This window comes from Rhinolophus ferrumequinum, chromosome 16 (genome assembly GCF_004115265.2).
Source record: "Rhinolophus ferrumequinum isolate MPI-CBG mRhiFer1 chromosome 16, mRhiFer1_v1.p, whole genome shotgun sequence".
Lineage (NCBI taxonomy): Eukaryota > Metazoa > Chordata > Mammalia > Chiroptera > Rhinolophidae > Rhinolophus > Rhinolophus ferrumequinum.
The window spans coordinates 8,111,185-8,137,343 of record NC_046299.1 but is presented as its reverse complement, the minus strand read 5'-3'; the positions used below and the strand labels follow the sequence as shown (position 1 = coordinate 8,137,343).

Below are 26,159 nucleotides of genomic sequence, written 5' to 3'. Positions count from 1 at the left end.
ATGATTGTTCTTTCTTTGTTAGGCTAGCATACTTTCATAGTTGTCAGTGCGGTAAAATCCTATACCCTGATTTTGTTTCTAAGTGCATCAAGCTGGAAAACCAAAAAGTAGACCACAAGCGCAGAACTTAGTGTCTTAAAACCACTACCATTTTATTATACGTCACAATTCTGTATCAGGAATTCAGGGAGACCTCAGCTGGGCAAGTTTTCTGCCCCATGTGGCACCACCGGAGCCACTTGGGGCCATTCAGGTGATGGCTGGGCTAGTCTGGAGAGTCCGAGATTGCTTCCCCTATATGCCCTTGGCAGAAACGGCTGGTGGCTTGGCTGGTCCCAGTCCTTCTCACCCCTCTACAGGGCCATGTGAGAGTTTTCCTTATGACGCGGTGATTCAGGGCTCTGAGACGCCTGTCAGACACTACGCGGCTTTTTATGACCTAGCCTCAAAAATCCTAGAACATCACTTCTGCTGTATTCATTCTATTGCTCAAACGAGTCCCCAAGGCCAGCCCAAATTCAAGGGGAAAGACTCTTCCTCTCAAAAACATTTGCAGCCATTTTTTAATCTACCACTCCAAAACTCTGGAAAGTCTATCACACACCTCTCTCCTTCATTATAATACTACTTCTCACTGTTCTTCCATGCTAACACCGCTCATTAAAACGGAATAAATATTTTTATATGAACAAAGAATATTATCATTTCACAGCCCGAGTTGATATTGACTAAAGAGCCTGGGCCCCGCTCTGCAGAGGTAAATATAGACAGAGGGTGTAAAAGCCTGTTACAATTATTATGCAGAAAACACACTGTCTTGCATTCTGTAATTCATCGGAATTTTAATGGGATATCATGAAGGTAGGCCTAAGTCCTAGCCTTGCCAGAGATCCAAGACTCTAGGACGTAGCCCTCCAAGGGGATTACAGTCTATCTGGGGAAGAGAACAGATGAAACAGGATGTCCAATTCAGTCGTATAAAATGCTCTTATTGAGAATATGGACGAGTAGGGTAGCAATTTATGGGGAACGTGGAGAGTGAGAGAATGCACCCTTGATAGTAACTCCGTAGGAGGAAAGCATGGCCCATATTCAACGCAGATACCGACCTCCTGCCAGCCTCCATCAGCACAGAAATAAGGCACAACCCTGGCCCTGGGGGAACTCCACCAGAAAAGATGCGCAAATAAATAGATGAGAGGAGCGCCAACCAGATACCTGAGGTAAGAACCACCTGCTACTAAAACAAAGTTCAGGAGGAAAAGAAAGGCTTTGGGGATATGCCATGAGTTTGACTTTTAAAAGATGCATTTGTTTTTTTTCTTTTTTTTCAATTCAGAAGTTAAAAGTAGAAACAGTGGCCCATAAGCAGCCTGTCTAGATAACTTCTGTTGATAATTTTTAAAAACAGTGAAAGAGTACATCGTTAGAAAACTCGTTAGTTCCAGAAAGGTACGGAATGCAAAGTACCAGCTTTTCCACCTTGGTTTGGAAAAGGCAACCACTTTTTAAGTTTCTTACGGGAGGTGCGTTTGAAACAAGTAGAAAGTAAATGAAAGAAGGGGAAGAGGAAGGCAACACAAAACACGTGTGCTTGAAAAGTTATAATGTGAAGACCACATGTGTGATTCCCTTTATGTGAAATGTCCAGAATAGGCAAATTTTGGGGGAGAGAAATAGGCAAATTTATAGATAGAAAGTAGGTCAGTGGTTAAGGCTAAGGGGTAAGGAAGGTTAAGTGACTGCTAAGGGTAACGGTCAGGGCAGTAAGAATATTCTAAAATCAGATTGTATCAAATATATGGTGATGGAAGGAGAACTGACTCTGGGTGGTGAACACACAATGGGATTTATAGATGATGTAATACAGAATTGTACACCTGAAATCTATGTAACTTTACTAACAATTGCCACCCCAATAAGTTTAAAAAAAAAAAATCAGATTGTGATGATTCACAACCCTGTGACTGAACTGAAAAAACAATGAAATATACTTTAAATGGGTGAATTGTATGGTATGTGAGTGATATCTCAACAAAGCTGGTTAACAAAGATGAAAGAGACGGCTAGAGGTTGGAGAGGAGGAAGTGAGCCCCGAAATGCAGGCAAAGGGCCTGATCACGCAAGGCTTTGAACATCAATGGACAGCTCAGCTTTTTTCAAATCTTGAAGGTCGTGCGGAGTCACTGAGAAAAGTGACATGTGGTTTTGAAGAAGTGGAACAAATCTGAAGGACAGACGGGACGTGGGGGACACCAGATGAGAGTCTGTGGCAGAAACATAGGCAAGATGGAGTGAATCAAGAGACTGAACGAGAATTAGTGACTGATTAAGGTAGAGATTGTGGAGGGTAAAAAGGAAAGGAATTCATAGCTTTTTTTTCTGGGGAAATAAAGTAGTAAAAGTAGCAGTATAGGGATTACAGGGACAAAAGATTTAGTCGCTGTTTTATACATGTTTCAAAGAGCCCAGTTGCTGTCCAAGAAGCCGTTGGTTCCATGTATCTGTTGCTTTTTGGAGAGGTTTAGTCATATAAAGTTTTGGGATACAAATATTGTTCAGGATACAAATGTAGTAAGATAGTAAGATGGTACAAGGGAAACCAGGGAAAGCATTAGACATAGAATGTACCTTTTCAGGAAGTAAATTTTCAAGTGTCAAATGTCCAGCACTTATCCAATGGATTCAACAATTTGGAAAGGAATCACCAATAAATCTGGCATAAAACAGCCTCAGTAGAATGGTGGGAAGGAGGTGCTGAATTCCCATGGCTTAAGGACTGACAAAAGGGGAGATTGCAAGAGGCTTTTATTTAAAGGGGAGACAGGACGGTAACTTGAGAAGGGTCACAATAATTTTTTTAAGATGAGAGATGAGCATGGTTGAAGGGAAAGCACTAGATACAGAGAGGGGACGACTGGCAGAGCAGAGACCTGCAGATGCAGGAAGACCTAGAATCCAGAGCCTTCCACAGAAGAGACACCTCTACCTCTGAGAGAATGAGAAAGGACAGATATAGAAAGTTAGAGACTGGGAAAAGGAAACAACTAGGGACTCAGAAAGTCAAGGTCAGCCATGAATGCCCAACAAAGATTAGAAGAAGGGGAATAGCATTCCCCACTGTGTTGTGTAGTTTTCCTCAGTGGTAACAGCAGCCTGTCTGTACAGGGGACCGCTGGTGAGATGATCCAGGACGGGCTTTGCTGGGGAAAGTAGTCCAGCCGGCTTGGCCGAGGATTGAATACTTTCTTGTGTTAAATCACAGGCTGAATCATACGACGTTGACCACGTTTCACTTATAAAAACAATTTCATATGGTACAACCTAATATTTGTTGACTCGACTAGCTAACTTTACAGCTAAGGAGATATAAAAGGAACCATAATAACTGAGGCCATTAAAACCTAACTAAAACTTTCAGTGGGACAGGAATGGAGAAAGAAGAAACTTTCCCGATAACAGAAAATAAAGAATAACTACAATTATTTGTGAATATGGCAGTGAATTTTATTTAATCAAAGACAACCATGACAAACTTATTAACTATCAAAAGCTACATTTTACTAAAACAATCTGTCTTTAAAAATGTTTAATCATACAGTATATACAATAGATGCTGCTGTCCTTTTTGGATTTCACTATCCACTTGAGTCCTAAGAAAAAAGGGGAAAATAGCTGGTTAACAGTTCATAAATCAAAAGTCCATTTACAGCTAGCCCCTCCTCAGAGTGGGCCCATGTTAACCCACATTATGTATCTTATGTCAGTACTCCCCTCTCCCTCGATTATCCTAGGGGAAAAAAACCTTAGCAATTATCTAATTCAGAATCTCCATTTTATAGATGGATTTATAGATAAGGAAAATGAAGCTGAGTGACAGTAAGTGACTTGCCCAACATTTAAAAGTAAGGGGCAGAGCCAGCAGAACCCAGGCATCTGATTCCCACCCACAGCTATCTGCAGGACAGCATGCTAGACCATGACTAAGATTTCCTTCTAGCAATGTTCTCTTTCATAAAAACCAAAAATTATTTCATGACATAACTCAGATTTCAGAAATGCCCGCTGTCTAACTGCATACCGAGATACTCCTCCTTGTCTGCTTTGTTCCTATAAAATAAGGAAATCTAATGGGACAGTGAACAAAACTGATGGGAGGATTCAACATTCCACGTACCGTTATGTATCAATTTGTTATGTTGGGGGGTTGGAGGGAGCCAAACTAAGAACAAACTAAGAACCCTGCCTCTGTCAACTGTACCTCGTAAGAACAGCAAAGTAATTGACCCAAAGGAGGGAACTTGCAATTGCGAGCTCCTACTCTGTCTTTCTCAGCAGTACACACCTTTTAAGAACGGGGCACTAGAGGAAAGCAAAACCCAAATTTCACTAGAATGTCACAGGGTGGGATGGTCTGGAATGCCAAGTGGAGTAAAACGTGCAGCTGTCCCACAGGAAACATTACCTTCTGCCACGTCAAGAACTCAGCCCCTGCTGGCTCTGGCTTGAGGTAATCACAGGCTCTGAGATCTCAAAGGTCTTCACAATCTCCTGGCAGAGAACACAGAGCATTTGGGCACCGGGTTTATAGCAAACCAGGTGAGAACTACCCAGAAATCCCCAGGGTCAACGTGCAGAGCTTTACCTCCCAGTCACGATAACTCAAAGCTATAATTCCTTGATTCCTAACTTGGGTGTTTTGGTCAATGCTCTCACTTTCTTCATTATTAATGGGCTCTGTGTGAAAGACAAAGTTTTCAAGGGTTATCGAATCAGAAGAGGTAATCTGAACAGAAACTGATGAATAATAGGAATGCAACTTTTATCAAGAAGATACTTATGATATTACATACTTATTAGGATTTCATGCCTCATCAAGTTGTAATATTATTACAGTAACAAGTAATCCCATTTGCTTCCATTAAACAAAAACATAGAGTAACACATTCTAATCATTGGAAGACCTCTGCACATCTATGTACCAACCACAGCGCTAAGCCCTAGTGAGGCCAGTATGAAACTCAGGAACACACAACTGCAATGAAAGTACCTATTAGTCTCTACTGGAGAACTTGAAAGGAAAAGAGTAATGGAGAGTGTGAAATGATTCAATTAAGATTTAAAGATTCTCTCAGGGAGAGAAGGAACTGGCATCGGATAAAAACAGAAAGAAGGAAACTTCAAAAATAACTACAATTACAAACTTTCTAAATTCAAATTTGAGGGAAATGATATCATTCCTTGTTAATCTTTACAGATGTTGAATCAATGACATTGATGAATCCATCAGCTTTAAATGATGACCATGTTTCCAGTATTTTCAGTTGAGCAAGACACAGCACTATAAAAGTTTGTTATGTAAAATGAAAACTCATTTACATTAGTCAAACACATTTCATAAATGCCAGTAACAAATATATTTTCTCTGAAACCAATTTTTCCGAACATACTTTCACTTACCTATGATGGGCAGTCGGTCTTGGTCAAGTTTTATTCTTGCAAAACCATCCTAAAACACAAAAATGCTTTAGGAGAAGACCAAAATTTAGGTTCAAAACTTATAACGATTGGATGACAAAAATTACTCAATTAGAAAATTCTATACCTCAGGCAATGAAAATATAATATTAATGAGATTACATGGACAAGACTCGGACATCTTTCTTTTAATGGACTATGTCTCATGTTTCTCACCCAGACATAGCTTCCATCCTGAGGGTCTCTTAAATAAAACTGGAACTGTCTTGCCTCTTTAACTGATTTATACAGATTTTTGAATACTCCACATTTTACTATGCATAATTCTATCATTTACCAATGATAAAATATGCCTTTGTTATCATTTGGGGGGAAATACTTTGGTCAATATAAGGTTTTGGTCTAAGGTTAAGATCAAAGTCATGTTACACTATGCAGGAAAGCAACCTGATAAGACTAAAGACGTAAAGACAGTCTAAAGCAAATTTCCAAGCAACATTTTTTGACCTTCGATTTTAGAATGATTTCAAACTTAAGAGTTAGAAGACTGCTGTAAAAACTCCTCTATAGCCTTTACCCAATATCACTAATTGTTCAAGTAAGTTTTGCCTCATTCACTTTATCACTAACTATATGTATTATTAATTTTTGAGAGTTAGTGATAGACAACTTGACCCCTTCCCCTAATACTTCAGTGTGTGTTTCTTGAAAACAAAGATACTCTCTTACATATCATGACAACTATCAAATTCAGGAAATTTAACATTTATGCCATACTGTTATTTAACCTATAGTTCCATATTCAAATTTTGCCAATTCTTTCACTAATTTCTAAAATGTAAAAGCACACAAATTTTGAACTTGTTCCTTGTTTTAGCTGGTTATTTTTGCCCACAGGTATATTAATATTTTGCTAAAATGGGTCTACAATGCATACCGATTAGTACAAAAATCTTTGCCAGCTCCCATCTATGGCTTTTATTATTTATCCTTTTAAAAGCATATAAGAGCAATTAGAGAAATAAATCTTACCCTTATAATGAAGGAAACATGGAAGATGTTTTCCACCGTACGGGGGAAAGATTGTGGATCAATCACAAAATCAAAGAAAGACATAGGAGTATCAGCTATAGACAAAAGAGGAAAAAATTCCTTAAGAAAATAATTTTTGCTTATCAATAAGTATTACCCAATAAGTATTACCCTTATCAATAAGTAATACCCTCTAGTATTAGAGCAAAGAAATAGGCCCTCATTGTTGTAGGAGTGTAAATCAATACAACCCTTCTAGAGGGCAATGTGGCATGTCTATTAAAAATATGTATACCCATGGACATGGCAGCGCTCCTCTAAAAAGCTGTCTTGCAGAAATATTAGCACATGTGCACAAAGTTGCATGCACAGATTTTTTCACTTCTGCAGTTTACACAAGAGTAAAATGCTATAAAGAACTCACTCATCCACATATAGAGGATTTGTTCAATATATTTATGATATAGCCATACAATGAGAACCCCTGAAGAGTAAGGAGGATCTATCTGTACTGATATGGGAAAATGTCCACATGGAAAAAGCATGTTGCAGGAGAATGTGTATATTAAAAATGCAAAAAACCAACAAAAACATCCTAACTACTTTAGTGTATATTTATATGACTGACATAAACATAAGATAATCTAAAAATATACACATCAGGTTTTACAGGTGGCTACCTCTGGGGAGTGAAAAGAGGTGGAATAGGCACTTCTTACTTTTCTCACTTGTATGTTGTTTATTTTTCAACAGAAAAAAATGCCCCACCTTTTAAAAATAAAAATGAAAAGTTACTCCAGCAACATTCTCACATAGCATTTCTAAAGGGGAGAAGTCTCATGAAATACATACGCCAAAGAATTAAAATGATTCAATACATGTAACTGAAAATGCTTTTTAAATAAAAATACCTGCTCATTGAAAGTGACACAGGTCTAACTGATAAATACCAAATGCTCCATTTTGAATTTGATATCATACTTAACAATCTTCTCGAAAATATGTTTGCAACAATCCCAAGAATTTGGTATCATACTTACGATCTTCTTGAAAATAAGTTTGCAACAATCCCAAGATTCTTTCTACTTCTTTTTCTGTGGCTTCTTGATGAGATTCTTCCATTCTTTTTAACTGAAAATATAAAGTCATCATCAAACGGACTGATGTACTTGCCTGTTAACATTTTCTGTGCTCTTACCCATCCAAATTCCTCTAAATGTCATGTTATAGGGGATTGCTAGTAGTTTTTAATCTATCTTAAAATTTATAATTAAATGAAAAAATTTTCTACTTTCAGTAACATTCTTATATTAATTTTTTTTACAGGGGAGTAACATTACCCAATCAGCCATTTTCAGGTTGACCATAAAATAGCAAAATACAAAGAGGGTACTTTAGAACAGTGGCTCTCAACGGGGATGACATGTGCCAATATTCGGCTGTCACAACTAGGAGTGGGGAAGAAAGACGCCATTGGCATCCAGTGGGAAGAAGCCCAGGATGCTGTTACACATCCTGTAATACATAGGACAGCCTCCCACAACAAAGAAGCCCCAAATGGTGATAATACAACCCCAAATGGTGATAACGCTGAGGTTGAGAAACACCGGTTTAGAACTGATTCCAACTACAGAAATGAGTTAAAACTAAGACAAATGGTCAATCCAATAAAAAGTTTAAAGGTTTACATGTCAAGTGATTATTTAAGTGACTCTATACCCGAAAGCTAAGAAAAGACGGTCAAATTGCACGTACATTACATTAATTGCTGTTTTAACTTTAGGTATTTTAAAAAGCAACATTTGCAAAAACAAACCTGGGCAGGCATTTCCCCCCGCTCTTTTATCACAGGAGCTTTTCTTGGACGATCAGGTCGTGGCTTTGGCACAGGGCATTCTCCTTGTATTGAACCCAACCTAATGAAAAATATGCTTTCATGTCTTTGTCTTCTAAACAAACTGATTTCACTAACTGAGAGCAGTTCCCGTGGTAATAGTGAAATTCTGACCAGGCATCAGTGACATAAGAGCTGACATCAGACCAAGACTCTTGTCAGGTTTGTGACATCCTTTCTGCTCCCTCTGAGTTTCTGAAAGAACTCCTAGGAATTTTATTCAACCTTGGGTACCTCCTCAAACACTTTCACATCTGAACAGTGAGCCTCTGTTCTGCTAGCTAGCCTATTGTCTGTCTATTTTGCAAAGCCAGCTTCAGAGATCAGGGGAAGTACGAATGTGTAGGGGAGGGGAACAAACAGCTCCACTGGGGTTAAGCCCTTGAACCAGGTGTGCCAGGGAGAAGGCTCACAGCCTGTGACTACAGAACACACGTCTTAGGATTACAGGGCAGCAGAGGCCATGGCATTCCTTTCCCTTTTGGACTCCCTCCACCTCCTCAGAAAGCCCTAATACAGACTTAAGCAACAATAAGAGATGTACCATGTAGAGACTAAGGCCCCGAGAATTTAGACCCATGTGGTCTCTATACGCGAAGAGCTCAGAGTATACAGTGTGGACAGACAGATACTCATGCACACAGAGCTCAACGTACTATGGTGGTCCTACGGAGCCGGAGTATCACTCAAGGCTATGACAGCCTCTGAGCAGAGCTATCTCTCCAGACATGCAAGTAATCTTCTGGGGAAATCTGATTCTACACTGGTACCTCTGTCTGGAGAAGTTACTAGAGTCTTCCAAGTTGGGGCCTGTGGGATAAATAAACCTTATCAGATGGAAAGATGGGGGGAAAGACATTGAAAGCCAAGAGAACAGCAAGTGCAGGGACACAAAGTTCTAAGTATTAGGCTGATGGCAAAAGTAATTGCTGTTTAAAAGGTTAGAAGAAAAAAAAAAAATGCAAAAACCGCAATTACTTTTGCACCAACCTAATAGTTCATTACAGCTGGAAGTTGGGCAGGATGAGGAGATAAAGTGCAAGTCACATCACAAAAGGCTAGCCTTAGATCCTAGGATTGATGACAGACCCTGCACTCAACAGCCAAAAACCAAGATTTGGAGTTTACCCTATAATAAAGAAGTTTGATCTTTATGCCATAATATGTAATGAGTTACCCCAACGCTTGTTAAAAATAGGTGCCTGGCCCCACAACACAGACCTACTACACCTGCATCTCCAAAGTCTTCTAACTGAGAAACGAACAATCTCAGGAGGTTGAGAACAGTGAGTCAGAAGAGACACATGCCCAGGAGCTATACCACGGAAGGAAGAAAGAACCTGGCTGGTGACCCTAAACAAAGTACCTACTGGGGAACAAGAGCAAGATTTGAACGCTGTCTCACAAAAGAACCAGCAAGAGCTGTGCTTAACATTCTCCGTAGGACTCATCTAGGAAATTAAGACAGACACCAGTTTCATCTGAATACTATAAAGAAAACTTTTCAAAATTAGAGTTGTTTCCAAAAAATGAACTGGGAAGTTTATGTAACGGTGATTCAAGTAGTCTTTGAATATATGTCGGATCATCCAACAGGGAATTACATAATATATGGCACTTTACATATATTGATAGGCCCTTGAGAAAACCTTTATAGGAGGTATCATCCTCCTCCATAACGAGGATCTGAAAAATGATAAAACAAAGCCAAGCATGCCACAGACCCAAAGTCTCCCGCCAGAAAGCAAAGGAGCCAGCAGAGTCCTGGTGAGGAGACTGTGGCCCTCGGCCTTTCCTGCTGAAAATTAAGCAGGATAAGGTCCCACCCGCAGAAAGATTTGATGGGCTTTAAATCAAAGTTTAGAAAGTCTGCAGACAATGGCACGGTGATCGCCCCCTGTTCCGTATCAAATAACTTTTGTCCCTACAATAAAAAACAATTTCAGGTTTTACAAATGGCTGATCTGTTGGAGTTTTAAAATAATCTTACAGAAAGTGGAATGTATGGGTTTTATTAAAGGTGTTTTCTGCTGTTTTGCCTGATATTTTCCAGGAGTCATAGACTATGAATTCAAAATCAGAACTATCTTCATCACGGATGAGTTCTTCAGCTTCTAGCGGATTTACACCCATATGTGTCAGCTACAAAAATGAAGGGAAACAAAAAACCCCAGTTAAGCCACAAGCAATCAATCATTGACCACGTCCAATAATCTACGTTACTAAACTTTAACTAAGAGCCACAGGCAAAGTCTGTTTCAGTGTTTGAACATGTTGGCTATCTTTCTTATTATAAAGATAATTTTATATACAAATTCCTGTTTTCAAAGGTACTTTCTTTTGGCTGAAGATATTTCTCAATGGACTGAGAACCGTTTGGTGAGAAAATGAGATGACGGTTCTCAACTAGGGCGATCCAGCCCCCAGGGGTCTTTTGGCATCATCTGGAGACATTTCTGGTTGTCACAACTGTGTGGGAAGGTGCTCGTGGCATCTAGTGGATGCCAGGATGCTGCTGAATACCCTACAGTGCACAGGACAGGCCCCCACCACAAAGACTTACCCAGCCCCAAATGTCCCCAGTGCCAAGGCTCTAGCCCACGGCAGGCTGCGGGGTTTAGGTATACCAAAAACACTGAGCCTGCTGGGAGTTTCTGGATCACAAGTAGGTCATTTATAAAATACTAGTAAAGCTGTACTAGCTTTCCTATGAAAATATGAAATTACATCCCAAATCAAAAGCTGCAAGACAAAACAGGGAAGTTCAACTGGCATTCAGATTTTCATTTTCAGCCAACCTCCTAAAGACCTCTATTCGGCGTGCATCTTAGCACATCCGGACAGCAGTGCCCTGGCGCCAGTGAGAGAACTGTTCACCTGGAAACTACCTTCCAGGGAAAAGCTGGAGGGAGCCTGAAATTCTCTTACCTCAAACTATCTTACAGAAAATGTCTTATGTTAAATTTGCTTTTATGACAGTATTACTTGTATTACATTATAAAATTATAAAATGCCTAGAAGTTACCAAATTAAAATGGTAATATCGCAAATAAAAAACAACATCAAAAAGAGCGTAACCCTATTAAAGAGAATCCAATTTTGAAGACAAGAGAAGCTGCAAGCACCCAGGCAGCGAGCTTCGGTCACGTCAGCTCCTCTCTTGCTGTCCCGTCCACCAGCACACACTTGTAGGAAGTTTCAGTTTTTGTCTGGTCAGATCTACTCATCTTTTCTTTATCGCCTGTACATTTGGTGTTACACTTGGAAAGTTCTTCCCCACATGGATACTAGACAGCTATTAATGTAGGATTGTATATGGAATTCTTTAAGACTTCTGGGATTTATTTTGATATGTTATTTAAAGTACAGCACTTATCCTGATCAACAAAAGTAATTTTAAAAAAGATAACTTTACTCAAGTGATAGCGTCCCTTTATTGAGCCATATATTAGTGTGTATTTTTTTAAAAATGCATTATACTTCAAAATAAAAATGGCAAAAAAAAATATTTAAGGTTTGAAATGTAAGTTAAATATAAATTTGAAAACCATTAAGGTTTTTAAAACAACAAAAACCTCATACCTTTACAAATAATTAATATATCTGGTCAGATCTCATGGTAGTAAATCATTTTAATAACCATTTAACAAACATCCAGTCAGGAATCTCATGTCCTAACAGAAATGTTAGCACAGAAGTTGGCTCAGAACAATCAAGAAAAAATGGCAAAAGAGTAAGGTACAAGGTCAGTCTCACTGTGCTGTGCCTTTTTTGGGTAAATCCATCAAGGAAAAGTTACAAAATTTCGGGTAACAACCATTCAAACTTATTAAGAGGCAAAGAAAGGTGAATTAAATAGCAACAAAACCCCCCAAAAGCAAAACCCCAAGTACATTTATATGGTTCTGAAATATTCTCAAAGACAAATCAAAACTCACTCCTCCACCAGACCCAACTCTTCTCTAGCTGAGCTCTGCTGCCACCTGCAGTGTGGGCTTTGGTCCACCCATGGGCAAAGGTCCCAGGTCACTGAGAATGAGCTGGAACACTTATGAGCTGATAGGTGATTTAGGAAAAACTGACCATTTGTAAATAACCATAGCACGCAGAGCCTTAGAAGGCCAGAGATTTCCAAACTGCTCTAAGCTTCCAACCAAGATTCCACCACCTAGCTCTGCTGTCATGTTTAATTTGGTAAGATCTCTTTGAAGGCATCTGAGAGCAAAAAAACAGTAAAAAATGCACGTGGATATAATAAGCAACGTAGGTAATTATACAGTATGTGATAGATGACACATTTTTTATTAAGATTCTGTAGCTTTGAACTTACTAGAGTTTCAACATATCTTAACATATCAAACGAGTTCAGATCAGAACGCAGCTGCTTTGCTTTTTCTTTGCCCAAATCTGAAGCCAAAACAAGAAAGTGGGCATCTAGGACTGCTTCTCTTGCTCGGGACACTAGTCAAGAAAGAAGAAAAATACTCAAGTTACCAAATACACGCTATCCATAGGTATACCCCCTAACTTTCAACTAGACAATCAGCATTTCCCACTGAACCAAACAATCTCAAAACATGTCCATCTCCCTCTAAAAACTTGGCTCCCCTGCCCAACTCACCAGCATCTGGAATCAAAGCTAACTAGTCTGCCTAAAAGCCAGCTGCATCCACTTGTCCTACTCCTGAGAATTGGACCACAATTTCTTTTTTTTTTTTTTTTTTAAAGATTTTATTGGGGAAGGGGAACAGGACTTTAATGGGGAACAGTGTGTACTTCCAGGACTTTTTTCCAAGTCAAGTTGTTGTCCTTTCAATCTTAGTTGTGGAGGGTGCCATTCAGCTTCAAGTTGTTGTCCTTTCCGTCTTAGTTGTGGAGGGCGCAGCTCAGCTCCAGGTCCAGTTGTTGTTGCTGGATTGCAGGGGGTGCAGCCCACCATCCCTTGCGGGAGTCGAAACCAGCAACCTTGTGGTTGAGAGCCCACTGGCCCATGTGGGAATCAAACCGGCAGCCTTCGGAGTTAGGAGCATGGAGCTCTAACTGCCTGAGCCACTGGGCCGGCCGGACCACAATTTCTTAATGACCCCAGTTTAACAAAACTTCTCTCATCGGTATCACTGACTTTTCCCTTGGACTCCAATAACTAGTGACGATTATCACCTGTGCCGAAGTAAGTCAAATTGAACGCCCACTATATGTAAGGCACTGGGCTTGGTTGGCATGGTGGTTTGTTGACCAGTGACAGATGAGTTGTCAGGGGGCCTCCGTTGAAATAATGGGTACGTGCTGGGTGGCAAAGAAACCCACACCTCCGCGCGGCGGCACCATTGCACAGTCTACAGGGAACAGGGCAGTGACCTCTGAGGATGGACGATCCAAAAAGGTTTGACAGAGGACATGAGATTTAAGCTAAGCTACAGCGAGAAGAGATTTAAATAAAAGGAGACAAGAAGGAAACCTGAGGATGAAGCTTGGGGAGGTGAGGGAAGGGTCCACTGGAGGACACAGCCGGGCTTAACAGAGACAGGGTAATCAGACCCCTTAGGAAACGGAGTGTGAAAAAGTGCTCTGGGACACGTGCAAAGGCAAACTGAAGAGGAAGGCAAGCAGAGATGAACACAGCAAAGTTCAAGCACAGAAATGCCTATGCCGGGCGTGTTCCTTGAGGCCATTCCATTAGATCACTGATTTCCAGAACAATCCTCAGGCTGCTGACCGTGCTGACTCCTGTGTCTGTGTTTAGAAGTCACCTTCCCCCCCTCAGTTTTATTTCAGGAGAGTGCAGAAGTGGCAAGGAGTTGAGAGCATGAAGCACAGGCAGACGCCGGTTCCCGGGCTGTTCTAGATCCCCCTCGCCCATTTGCCTCACAGCACGTACTGTAAGGAAAGAGCTCTGCCGTGGATGGCTCTGAAGGCCTCTACACAGATAAAACTGAGACCATCAAATCCACGTACACCGAGGATCTAGAACTCTGTTTGCTGACCAACTCCTCGGGCCCAGCTGAGTCGATCATTTTGCCATAAAGAGGTAATACAGTCAGTACAGTGGAAATAGCCGTGTGGGGAAATGGTATGTAGATCAAGAACTATCAAGATGCACAGTAAAGTATCAAGGGAATGAAAGAGTTGAGGGTAACCTTGAGGAGACTCACTGGGGGTCCAGGCTTGGGAAAGAAAAGGCTAAAGAGGGTAGAGGAGGGATTTGACCAGGTAAAAAGGAAAGGCTGGTTCTGGAAGGTCTGGGTGAGATGGAGCCAATCGGTAGACCAAGATGGGGAATGGTAAGGAGGTGCGGTCAGAGTAAGAAAGACAAAAATCTAAGTGCGTATAGACAGAAAAATGTTAAAAGGGAACAGTATTAACCATACTGGCGAATGACCAGAAATAACTGTTCTGGTCTTCAGAGAACAAGAGGAATTGTGGTATCCGGCAGTGCAAGTTCTGTTGACTCTTCTTTACCGCTGCACTTGTCCAAATTCTCCCTTTCTGTTCCCACGGAACTGTCAGAAGGGGGCCTGGAAGGAAAGCGGTCTGACCACTTGTCCTAGGGCTGTGACCCAGGCCCTACATCAGGGAGTACCCTGACCTGTCCTCTGTCACTGAACAGACTGCTGCTACCATCACTGCTGCTGCTTTTAACAAAGTCATGATTCTTTTTTAAAGCCCCCTTACCCCATGGTCTATAGCTCAGTGCTCTGAGATTTCTCTCTCTCTGTCATGCACATACCCCCCTGACTGGAGACCAACAGGTCCACCTGTAGACATGGCCACCCCCACTGGGTTGTAAGTGGACCAACAACAGCAAGGAGCTGAGGGAAGGGAGATCGGGAGGACGGCAGGAAAAGCAACTGGAAGTCAGGGGTCAGCTCAGTTCTTTCTTTAACTCATCCATTCAACAAATGCATGTATGTATCCTGGGAACACAGCAGTAAATACAACAGAAAGATCAAAGATAATACATGTAAAGTTCTCAAACAACAGAACAACCTGAGTGGCTCATAAAAACAGATTGCTGGCCCCACCACCAGAATTTCACATAAAAAAGCCCTTAGTATTCGCTTAAGGAATGGTAAGTGCACCATAAAAGTGACATTTAGTATTGCAACAATGAAGCGGTTTCCAAAAACTAGTAAAGCACTATTATTATAAATGTGGGAATTGTTTGATGTCAAAAATTTGGCTCTTATATAAAACTAATTAAAATGATCCTAAACGTCTAACAACAAACTTCCGTATATAAAATAATGAATTACCTTCATTAAACAGAGTGTTGGCCTCTTCAAGGACCTCTGTTAATTTGTCGCTGGCATTCAGTATATCCTCCCGGTTTTCTATTTTAAACAAACACAAGCTATTTTACAAAATACGAGCTTTGGGAAATGTACTCATCGTTCAGTAACAAGTCATTGACAAAGTGATCACCAGCTCCATATCCAAGCCCCGCCCCACGGCAATTACTTCAAACATCTTTATCTTTTCAACCAAAAAGGTACAGAAGAGAAAGGTGGTCTGTACCCTTTAAGCAACATGAACTTTAAAAGGAGACCGGCTCCACCTCACCTTCACCCAAAGGGCTGACTCCTTGAAGCCTTTAAGGAGCGCTCCTAACAGAATGGTTCTCAAACTTTGCAAGCCACACCAGCCCCTGGAGAGCCACACAAGAGATGGGCGGGCCACGCCCGGTTTCAGATTGCATTTGCATTTCTGACAGTTCTCGGGTGCCGCTCCTAGGCGGGCGACCACTCCCGGGAACTGCAGAAAGCAAGAGGGGAGCCTAGGCTCCACGTCCCACCTCTCCTCCTTCCTCGCCGTCTGGGCTCGGGGAAGTCACCGACCGCGCCTGGCCTCCAGAGGTGCCGTCCTGCCCAGCGGGGACCTGAGCGCCCCTGCAAACGTCGTGCAGCCCGATCGACACCACGGATGTGGGCGCACTCAGGGCACCCACCGAGGCGCGGCCGAGCCCGGGGCGCCGCTGAGCAGCCGGGCCGCGCAGGGCCTGCGTCTGGCACCTGCCCCACCCGCCCCGCGCCCCGCCTTACGTTGGACCGAGTTGATGAGCGCCCGGTACTGATGGCGGATCTGGCGGCACAGGCCGTGGTCGGGTTCCTCCTCCAAGCTCGCCGGGTCCACCATCTCGTCCCCGGAATCCGACGGCTCTTCCTCCTCCAAGCTCGGGCGCTCCGCGGCCTCCCTGCGCTCGGGCGCGGCGCCGCGGCGGGACACGGGCGACAGCGGGGACCGCGAGCGGGAGCGGGTGCGATCCCGGTGCGGGTCGCGGCCCCGGCCCCGGCCCCGGCCCTCGGGCCGGCGGCCGCTGCTGTCTCCGGACATCGCGCCAATTCCCGGTGTAACTTCGGAACGGCGGAAGTTCGCGCCAGAAACTGAAACCCCTGCTCGGCGCGAGCGCCTGTCTCCACGGAACGCGACTCCGGGCCGGCGCGAGCGCACAGCGACGCCTGTGGCGGGAGGCCGGCGGCGGGGCCAGGCGCGGGCGCAGGCTGAGAGCGCCTCCCCGCGGCGCCAGGGGTGCCCGGGTCCCCGACCGGAGCCTTCCGCTCCCTGACCTCCGATGTACTAAGATCCCACTTACGCTGTAAAGTGGTGAGAATCTCGGTTGTGGGTACCCCGTACCCACCGCACTGGGCCTTAGCTCCCCAGAGTCTCTGGCGGCCCGGCACACAGCCACAGGCTGGCAACGTCCTGGGCACGCAGCGCATATTAAACACCATTTAACCTTCCCTTCTAACTGTCTGAACCAGGACAGTTTATGTTCATAATTGGATCTCAAGCTAAAATATTTAAAATACCTTCGAAAGGATTCAAGAAAGGGTCCCTAAATTCTCTTTGGTGCTGAGAACACATTTTTCTCAAAGAAACAATATTTTAAGTTGAGTTACTACACAAGGCTACAAAAATGCCATTTTTGTACTATTCTCTGTACAAAATGTATATATAGAATGTATACTATTCTCTGCTGCTCAACAGCAGATACCTTGCCCCGCCCCTACTTCCCTGGATTTCAGGAAAATTACGCTCTGGTGCCTGCTGCCTTAGAGGAAGAGGGATTGGCCTAAATGAGTCGTGGTAATCTCATCCCCGTTCCCGAGTGACTGGGCTAGCGATGGCCGTGTGGTCCAGTTCTGGTCAGTGAAGTGCGATGGGGCTTTCTAGCTGGATGAAACATAAGCCTCTAGAAAAGAATGTCTCTGTCCCCACCCCCACTCCTTCTTTGAGGTGTTATCATAAAGACATGGCACATGGCATGATGCAGCCTTCTGGTACTCATGAGGTGACAAGTGTGAGGAAAAACCAAAATGCTGAAAACAGTGGAGAGAAAGACGGCCATGGCTGAATTGCTGAGTGAACTGCCTACCTCCCAAGTCCTTGTTAAGCAAGCCATAAATAGCCTGTGCTTTACGCTACCATTAATTCCTCTGTAGTCGGTACTTGCAGCTCAATGCATTCAAATTGAAACAAATATTAAGCATTCTTCTCGGTGGAAGCTGTTTCAAGCTCCAGCCAAACAGACCTGGAGCATGTCCTTCAATTCAACACGTCTTGGTATGTGCTAATGGGCCAGACAGCCTACCAAGCGTAGTAGGTCACAAAGATGGCTCAGAGACTTCCAGGTTCTTACCGGGGGACAAACACGAAACTGATCCTAAAATTTACATGGAAATGCAAGGGACCCAGAATAGCCAAAACAATCTTGGAAAAGGACAAAGCTGGCAGGGCCCACACTTCTCAATTTCAAAACGTACTACAGAGCTATTGTAATTAAGACTGTGTGATACTACTGCCTCTTCCTTAGCAAAAGGACAGACATATAGATCAATGGGATAGAATTTAAAGTTCGGAGATAAACCCATACCTCTATGGTCAATTGATTTTCAAGACAATTCAATGAGGAAAGAATAGTCTTTGCAACACATGGTGGTGGGCAATTGGATATTGAGATGAAAAAGAATGAAGTTGGACCCCTCTCTTACACTATATACAAAAATTAACTCAAAATGGATCAGACCTAAAGGTGAAACTCTTAGAAGAAAACATAGGTGTAAATCTCTGTGACTTTGATGAGGCGATGGTTTCTTAGATATGACACCAAAAGCACAAGTAACCAAAGGAAAAATACATAAATTAGAGAACAAGTTTGTGGTAATTTTTTATAGCAATCATAGGAAACTAATACAGGTACCCAGGATGAGCAACAGTGGGAAGACATTACTACTCCTGGACCTGAACAGTCAGAGGGAAGAAGCAGTGTTACCAGAATCCCATGAGGGCTGAAGTCATGGAGAAGGGCCACCCGACAAGAGCTGTGATCCGAGAGGGGATGCAGCCATGCCAGGAAAAGAGAAAGTGCAGGCTAAAATACCCTGGTCTCTCTCTCCCGACATCTTCTCCCCTTCTTTTACCTCCTATTAGCTGAGGCCTGCAGGACACTGGAGGACAAGGAGAACCTGTGTGATGCAGTTTATATATCAGTCTCTGGGCAGAGCTGGGCCAGGAAACATTGAAATGGATTTGAGGTGGGTATTGAGACAAATGCAGGACAACCAACATGGTGGGTAAAGGGTATATCCGGGTCTATTCAGCAAGGTATAATAGCAACCCCACTACAGTGCCTTAGCCAAAATAGTGACAACATTTCTTGTGAAACTGGAAGTCTAGAAGTAAGCAGTCCAGGATTGGTGCATTGGCCTAATGGCCTCAACCTAGAAGTGGCACATGTCACTGCTGCTCCTAGCCTATTGGCCAGAGCTGGTCACAGAGCCCCAACCTAACTGCGAGGGAGGCTGGGAAACATATTTTTTGTTTCTCTGTTTCCCCATCCTTTCTTCTTTACCGTCAGAGTCCACTTTCCATCATAGAGACCCAAAAAACCCACGCCACATACTCTCCTTCCTCTCCTCTTTCCTTTGTGTCTGTGGCAGGGAATGTGGCCTGATTGTGACCACAGGATGAAGGACAAGTCTATTGAAGGCCTTCTAAGAAATGTTTTCTCCACTATAAAAATAGACACCAAGAGAAAATGCTCCTTTTTAATCCAATATTGTCATGTCCACATGGGTTACTCAAAATGTGGCAGCCATCTTGTGACCATGTGAGGACAAATGAAGAAATTAGCATTCCACGGCAGCAAGAGCCCAAGTCTTTGATGACATAACCAAGCTGCTAAGCCAGCCCTTGTCAGGGGCAGTAATCAATGTCATTGCTTCAACCACTTTTCATCACATGTTCTGTTGTTTGTAGAAAAACAAATAATGCATTTATTTCATGCTTAAATTTTCTAGTACCAAAAAAAAAAAAAAAAAAAGAATCTCAACTTGTGCAGCCAGATGGATCCAGAAAGTAGGAACTATGCCCATGACGAGAAAGACTGATTAGCATGGAATATTAATCAGAAACCAAGAGTGTTGCAGATGATGAAGCAGAGAACAGAGTGGTGAAAGGAGCTGACTGTGTAGGCTCCTTTCCCAGGAGCTGACGCCTCTGGATTACCCTCCTAATTAAAATGACATGACAATGAGAAACTGCAAAGTGAGGAGTAACCCGAAGGGGGGATATCTGGTAACCAGGACTAAATGAACACCCGGCAGAGAGGAGAGACACAGGAGAAGAGTTTGAGATAGGGCAGGGTTGGAGAGAATGGGTCCCCTGGTGTCACGGAATCGCTGCCAGGCTGCAGCTGGTGACCAGCTCTCTTGCAAATCAAATGGGAAAACATGTAAATTCTCAGGTGAGAAACAAAGTGTATAGTAGTTCTGGCAACATCGCTTCTAGGGAAAACAGCCAACTACAGGTGGGATCCTTCTGGTCAGATCTGATTTGGGGCTAGGAATTCTGGATTTGTGGGCCGTGTGTGTCCGGGCAAATCTGCATTAGAGCATCAGCAATGCATTTATTGCGGCTAGTGTCATAAACACGTCCCTTGGTGTAATTCAATATTCAATATGTCTCTTCGGAGATCTCATGGCTTTTCATCTGTCAGGCTCCCAGGAGAAATTGGAAGTTAGTAAAAACTTCCAGCACCCTACTTGTCTGCTAGTTGCTGCTGTACTAGTGAATCTGTGATGAAAAGCTGCCTCTTGTCTGGGTCCTTCATTTACTAGTGATACATGATCATTGAGTGCCTATTATGTGCTGAGCCACATGCTAGATCCTGGAGACACTAAAGACAACAAAGTCCTGCACTCGTTTGGGGAGAGACTCAGACATGAAGCAAATGAAAACAAAGATTTCTATACAATGGCCGCTGTGTTAAGGGCTAGGACAGAAAGGACTAGGAACTAGGCAAGAATTTTGACCTAGATGGCAGAGTCAAGATCATCCAGCTGAGATGGGACGGAGCACAGGATGCGAGCACAGGCAGGGCACAGGTGCGGACGAGAGCAGAGGACTGGGCAGCTGGAGCATTAGAGCCCGAAGCCTGACGCTCCGTGTTCAGGACCTGCTTCATTCAAAGATGAAAAATAATCACAAATATGTCAGATTAGACACTCTGAGGAGTCCCCTGCTGCAAAACAACCAGCTCCTACATATACCACAACTTGTATATACCCAGCTGGGCTCTGAAAACAAAGAAATTTTCTGCAGGAACATAAAAGGAAGCTAAAGTGGCAAGAAGGGAAAATGTCAGGAACTCCAGGTGGGCAGCTGCTGACGTGGACAAGCTGCAGTTCAGCTCAGAGGTGGCCGGCGGCATAGGGCTGAATATCAGCAGGTCTGTTCCACAGACTCTTCAGCTGGAAGGCAGGCATCATGTGCCCATTAGATGCCAGGCTCACCAGAGTGAGCAGATATCCAAGATCCCTGCTGTCACAGGCAGACACCAGGCTGCAATCTTATCAGGGAAGGAGACAATAAACAAGGAATAGACAAGTAATTTCAGAAGGTGGTGATATGAAGAAATTAAAAAGCGTATTGTGGTAAGGAATTATTATGCAGTGGGGGGCTAACTTTAGCCGGGGGTGGTCAAGGACGCCCTCTCTGAAAAGCTGACATTTCAGTGAAGAACTGAATAATGAGAGGGCGTCAGCCATGCAACCTTCTGGGGGATAGAACTTCCTAGATCTAGAGGCTTCTCTTTTTTCCCAAGCCTTTACTTGGAGTCTAGACACTGATCCCAAAGATTTTGAGAGGAAACAGCCCAGGACTGGGACATGCCTACCTTTATCGTTGAGGCCTCTGGGTCAGGGTGCCCAAGACCGAGAGCAATCAGTGCAAGAGGGAAAGGCTCTCCCCTCCTGGGCACAGACAGCAAAGGAAGAACCAGCTGAGATGCAGTTTGGCCAGAGAGCAGGGGCGCTGTTTATATTCAGACGTGCAATACAAACCCAAGGAAGGAGTGTATTCTGTTATACTGCTCACCTGGGGTGGGAAAGGAGAGAAGAGAAAGCCAGAGATGATTCAAGCCGTGCTGCTTCAGCAATGTGTTAATTGTATCATTTGGGAAGAGAAATGTAATCAAAAATACATTAATTTTTAATCTGCATCGTCAAACACTAAGTACAAATTAGTAATCAGAAAGTACAAATATTTTCAAGGATCTTAAGGTCTAAAAAGGATCCGTAGCTTCGCCCACCCCACAGGCATTTCCCTCTTTGTATGGAAAAGAGCTACAGCCATATTAGTAAACAGCACTCATATCAGAAACAGCAGCTGGCCAGTGAAAATTCTGCACCTAAAATGATTTCCAGCTGGCAAACAAACAAACAAACAAAAACCAGTGTTAGCTTGGGGATATTTTGTAACACGCTTAAGCCCTACGCTTCACACCATCTTCCAAACCTTTCCCCCAATTTGCTTTCTTCCAAGTTTTTAAACATTAAATAGAATTTCTAAATAAAGAAATAAAAAGAGCCAACAAATTAAAACAATTTTTTTCTAGGTATGCTTTCTCACGTCAATGAAATAGAATGTGTTACTATGATCACACCTGCTATGTATTTGTCACATCGTGCTAACCGGTATGGCCTCGATCATGCTTCAGACCTGTGCTTCTTGAACTTCAACGTACCTTTGAGTCACCTGGGGAGATTGTTAAAGTGACAGATTCTGGTTCAGTACATCTGGGAGGGGCCTCTAACTGTCCATTTCTAACTCTCATGCTGCCGACCATGGACCACACTTCGAGCTGTAAGACGTAGGAGATGCAGAACAATTAAAATATGACTCACCTTTGAGGGCGAGAGTGAGCGCTTCTTTACTGTTATTATCGAGATATAATTCACACCCCATAAAAGTCACACTTTTAACGTATAGCAGCCAATGGCTTTATTTTTTTCACAGAGTTGTGCAGCCATCACCACAATCAATTTTAGAACACTCCCGTCACCCCAGGAAAAAACCCATACCTACTAGCAGTCACTCCGTTTCCCCCAAACCCTCGCCCCAGCACCTGGCAACCACTACCTTATTTTTTTCCTACAGATTTGACTATTCTAGACATTTCATATAAATGGACTCGTGCAATACGTGGTCTTTTGTGTCTGGCGTATTCCATTTCACATAATGTTTTGAAGGTTCTTCCATGTTATAGTATGTGTTGGTACTTCTTTCCTTTTCATGGCTGAATAATATGCCATTGTGTGGATAGACCATATTTTGTTTATCCATCTATCATTTGATGTACATTTGGATTGCTTCCCCTTTTTGCTGTCATGAATGATACCTTGGCATTTCTCAGGAGTGCAAAGGGGTCCCAAGCCTTGTGTCATAATCACTTGTTTACCCCAGAGGAGTTATCGCTACCTAACCTGCCATGTTTGCTTTTGGCAGAGGTGAGAGGTGCGGTGGGGCAGGCTCCATGCTGAGTCTGGACCAGGAAAAGAAGAGTGGCGGTGGCTGGGAAGCAGGAGCACCTGCCCCGTGAAGCCACCAGCCTTTAGGGGACGAGTTTTCCCAATCCTGTTTTCTGATTCTTCACCCTGTTTAGTATGAATGCCGTTTGATCAGGTGGTCTGACAGCATTACTATCACCATTAGAAAACAAACAAACAACTATTTATTTTGAAATAACTTTAAACGTATAGAAGGTGCAATAAGAATACAAACAGCTCCCATATCGCCAATTGGTAATGTTTCATCGGTGCCACCTTCCTCCTCTCGACAGTCATCACTATTTGAGATCAAGTTGCAGACAGGTCGCCCATCTTTCCTCAAAGTGTTCCACCCCTGCCCCCCGACTCAAGGACTCTTTCCTACATCACAACATGCCTAGCAAGAAATCAGTGCTATGCCACACTACCCCCCACCCCCGCCCTCACACCCCATTCAGATTTCACCCTCTGTCCCAACAGTGTCCCAACATTTCTGGTCCAACAGCCATCCAGGATCACATGTTGCAGTTAGCTGTCTTTCTCTTGCCTCTCCTTCAGCCTGGAACAAACAGTTTCTAGTTATCTTTCATGACCTCGACAGTTGTAATGAATACATTTTGTGGGTTCTCCCTCAATGTGGCTCTGTCCAGTGTTTCCTCCAGGTTCAGATTCAGGCTGTGCATCCTTGTCAGGAATTCCACCAAAACGAAATGACATTCTTCTCAGTAATTCACAGCAGGGGCTCATGATGTGTCCTACTGGTGATGTGAATCTTGACCACCTGGTCATGCTGGTATCTGCCAGGTTTCTCCACCAAAAAGGAAGAATCCTATTCCCCTTTGTAGATGAGAAATATTTTGTGGGGATACCCTGGGGGACTAAGTCACTATCTTCCATTTTTAAGATCATCACTCACCAGCCTTGGCAATGATTGATTGTCACCTGAATTCACCACCACTGTAATGATTGCTAAGTGGTGTTTTCTATTTCCATCATTCTTCCATACATTTTTAAACTGACATTGTGCTACAAGGAAGAGCTTTTCCTTCCCACTCATTTATTCATCCACTCATTCACATGGCCTGGGTTGTATTTGTTACTATCACTATTTACTTTGATGCTTAAATTGTCCCAGATTTGGAAAGCCCCTGCCAAGTGTCTTCTCTGTCCTATGAATGCACAACTTTCATTTTTTGAAAACTTCCTTACTTTTCTGGCACACAGGATATACTGGCTCGTCTTTACTTTTCTTGCCTCAACTCTGGAATCAGTCATTGTTCCAAGGAGTGCTGGTTTCTTTTAGAGGATGGTAGTATTTAGAAACCAAGATCTGGTGGCCCAATGCTCACTGCTGCTAGAGTGTCATTGCTTCTAGACCTTCTCAGAAAACAGAGTGAGGAAATACATGCGTGCATACATATGCTTACACACAACAAACACACACATCCATATTTTTCTTGTATCTAGATAGATAGATAGATGATAGACAGATAGATAGATTTAAGACATGAGTTCACACCAATACCTGTAATTTCAATGCAGCACCTCCGTGTTTTTTCTAGTTTTCTCTCATTCCATATCTATAAATCCCTTCTCAGCAGTGAATATATTTACTTAGTACTTGCCTATCCTTCTCTTTGGTAATCTCTGGATATCCTGGCTGCATGCTTGGCCCTCTGGCTGTTACACTCAGCTATCCTCACTGGTGAGTCACTCTCACCTGTTTGCTACATTTTTTTCCGAGTGGTCATCAAGGTTGGTAACAGCTTTATAGTTACTATCTCTTTCATGTCGCTAATACCTGAGACATTGTACAAGCTAATAATACACTTCCTTCACTGAACCACCACCAGCAAAAATTTTAACAACTGCACTGCCATCCTGTACCAGGGACAATTTGTGTGCCACCTGCCACCAGTGATGGTGTACTCACTATTAGCCAGCTGGCAGGTGATCCAGCTCCAAAATCCCATCCTGTCTGTTTTTTGGACTGTCCCACTTCCAGTGCCAGCTGTCACAGGCTGCATTCTCCAGGAAGCAGACTGTGAGACACACTGGCCTGGAGGAGTTTTGGGGTGGGGGCAGGATACCGCTGCGGAAAGGAAGGAAGCGGGATTGGGCAGAGGGAGGCGCTGAAGTTCACATCATGCACCTCTTTTCAGCTGAGGCCATTCCCCAAAGGGACCGACAGCTGAGGCCCATCTGCCGACAGCACTTCCGGCAGCTGGGGGAATAAATCAGTTCGTGTTTCCTATTTCCTGGAGGAGGCCCTGCACAGTGGGTCCAGCATAACGTCGGCAAGGCTGTTCTGTGACGAGTGAACCATCTCTGCTGCATCTACAGGTCCATTCTCAGATCTGAAAAATCAGTGAGCAATGTTTTTATTATTGGAGTCTGTGACTATTGTTTACTACAGAGCTCGTGATCAATGTGATTACTGATGACATTTTCTTTCTCACACGTTTGCTTTCCTCTGTAGTTTCCAATTGCTTTGATTGCACTATGTGAAGAAACGTGTTTGCTAACTTTTTCCAACCTCTTCATCCAATCTCCTATTCTACTGAGCTCTCCATCCCAAGGTCCTCTGTCAGCCCACTTCAGTTTGAATGAGCTGCGATTCCAGTCTTGCTGTACAGTTGTCACTATGGGGCTTCCCTTTACTGCTTTCCATTGTTAAATTCGTTGTTTTCTGGAGTCCATGTTTAAAACCTTTCTTAATTTATGCCCTGGGTTTCACTGGGGCACCTTCTTAGAACAGAGACAGCAAGGAGGCAAATTTTATTTGTCAGAAAAATGTCTTTATTCTGCCTTTCCATTTGTTTGTTGATTTGGCTAAATATAGAATTTTATGTTGAAAATATTTTTTTTTTCCATCAGGAATTAAAAGCCACTGTCTGCTTGAAATGGATTGTGATTCAACAGTCACTCGA

At 43.1% G+C, this 26,159-nt stretch overlaps 1 protein-coding gene across 2 annotated transcripts; it reads right to left on the bottom strand.

Moving 5' to 3' along the window:
- Positions 1-3,482: 3,482 nt before the first annotated feature.
- Positions 3,483-16,781, bottom strand: NSMCE4A (NSE4 homolog A, SMC5-SMC6 complex component). 2 transcript variants are annotated; one of them, XM_033131096.1, is made up of 12 exons: positions 16,444-16,763; positions 15,658-15,735; positions 12,735-12,865; positions 10,395-10,546; positions 8,327-8,426; positions 7,551-7,641; positions 6,511-6,605; positions 5,461-5,509; positions 4,646-4,737; positions 4,466-4,551; positions 4,346-4,362; positions 3,495-3,653 (listed from the first exon to the last, which is right to left on the bottom strand). In XM_033131096.1, exons 1-10 carry the CDS (start codon positions 16,733-16,735, stop codon positions 4,477-4,479), a joined length of 1,155 nt encoding a protein of 384 aa, XP_032986987.1. In that variant the 5' UTR covers positions 16,736-16,763; the 3' UTR covers positions 3,495-3,653; positions 4,346-4,362; positions 4,466-4,476. The 2 variants fall into 2 exon arrangements, with proteins under 2 accessions (XP_032986986.1, XP_032986987.1); XM_033131095.1 differs by lacking the exon at positions 4,346-4,362 and having other exon boundaries at positions 3,483-3,653; positions 16,444-16,781.
- Positions 16,782-26,159: the final 9,378 nt, after the last annotated feature.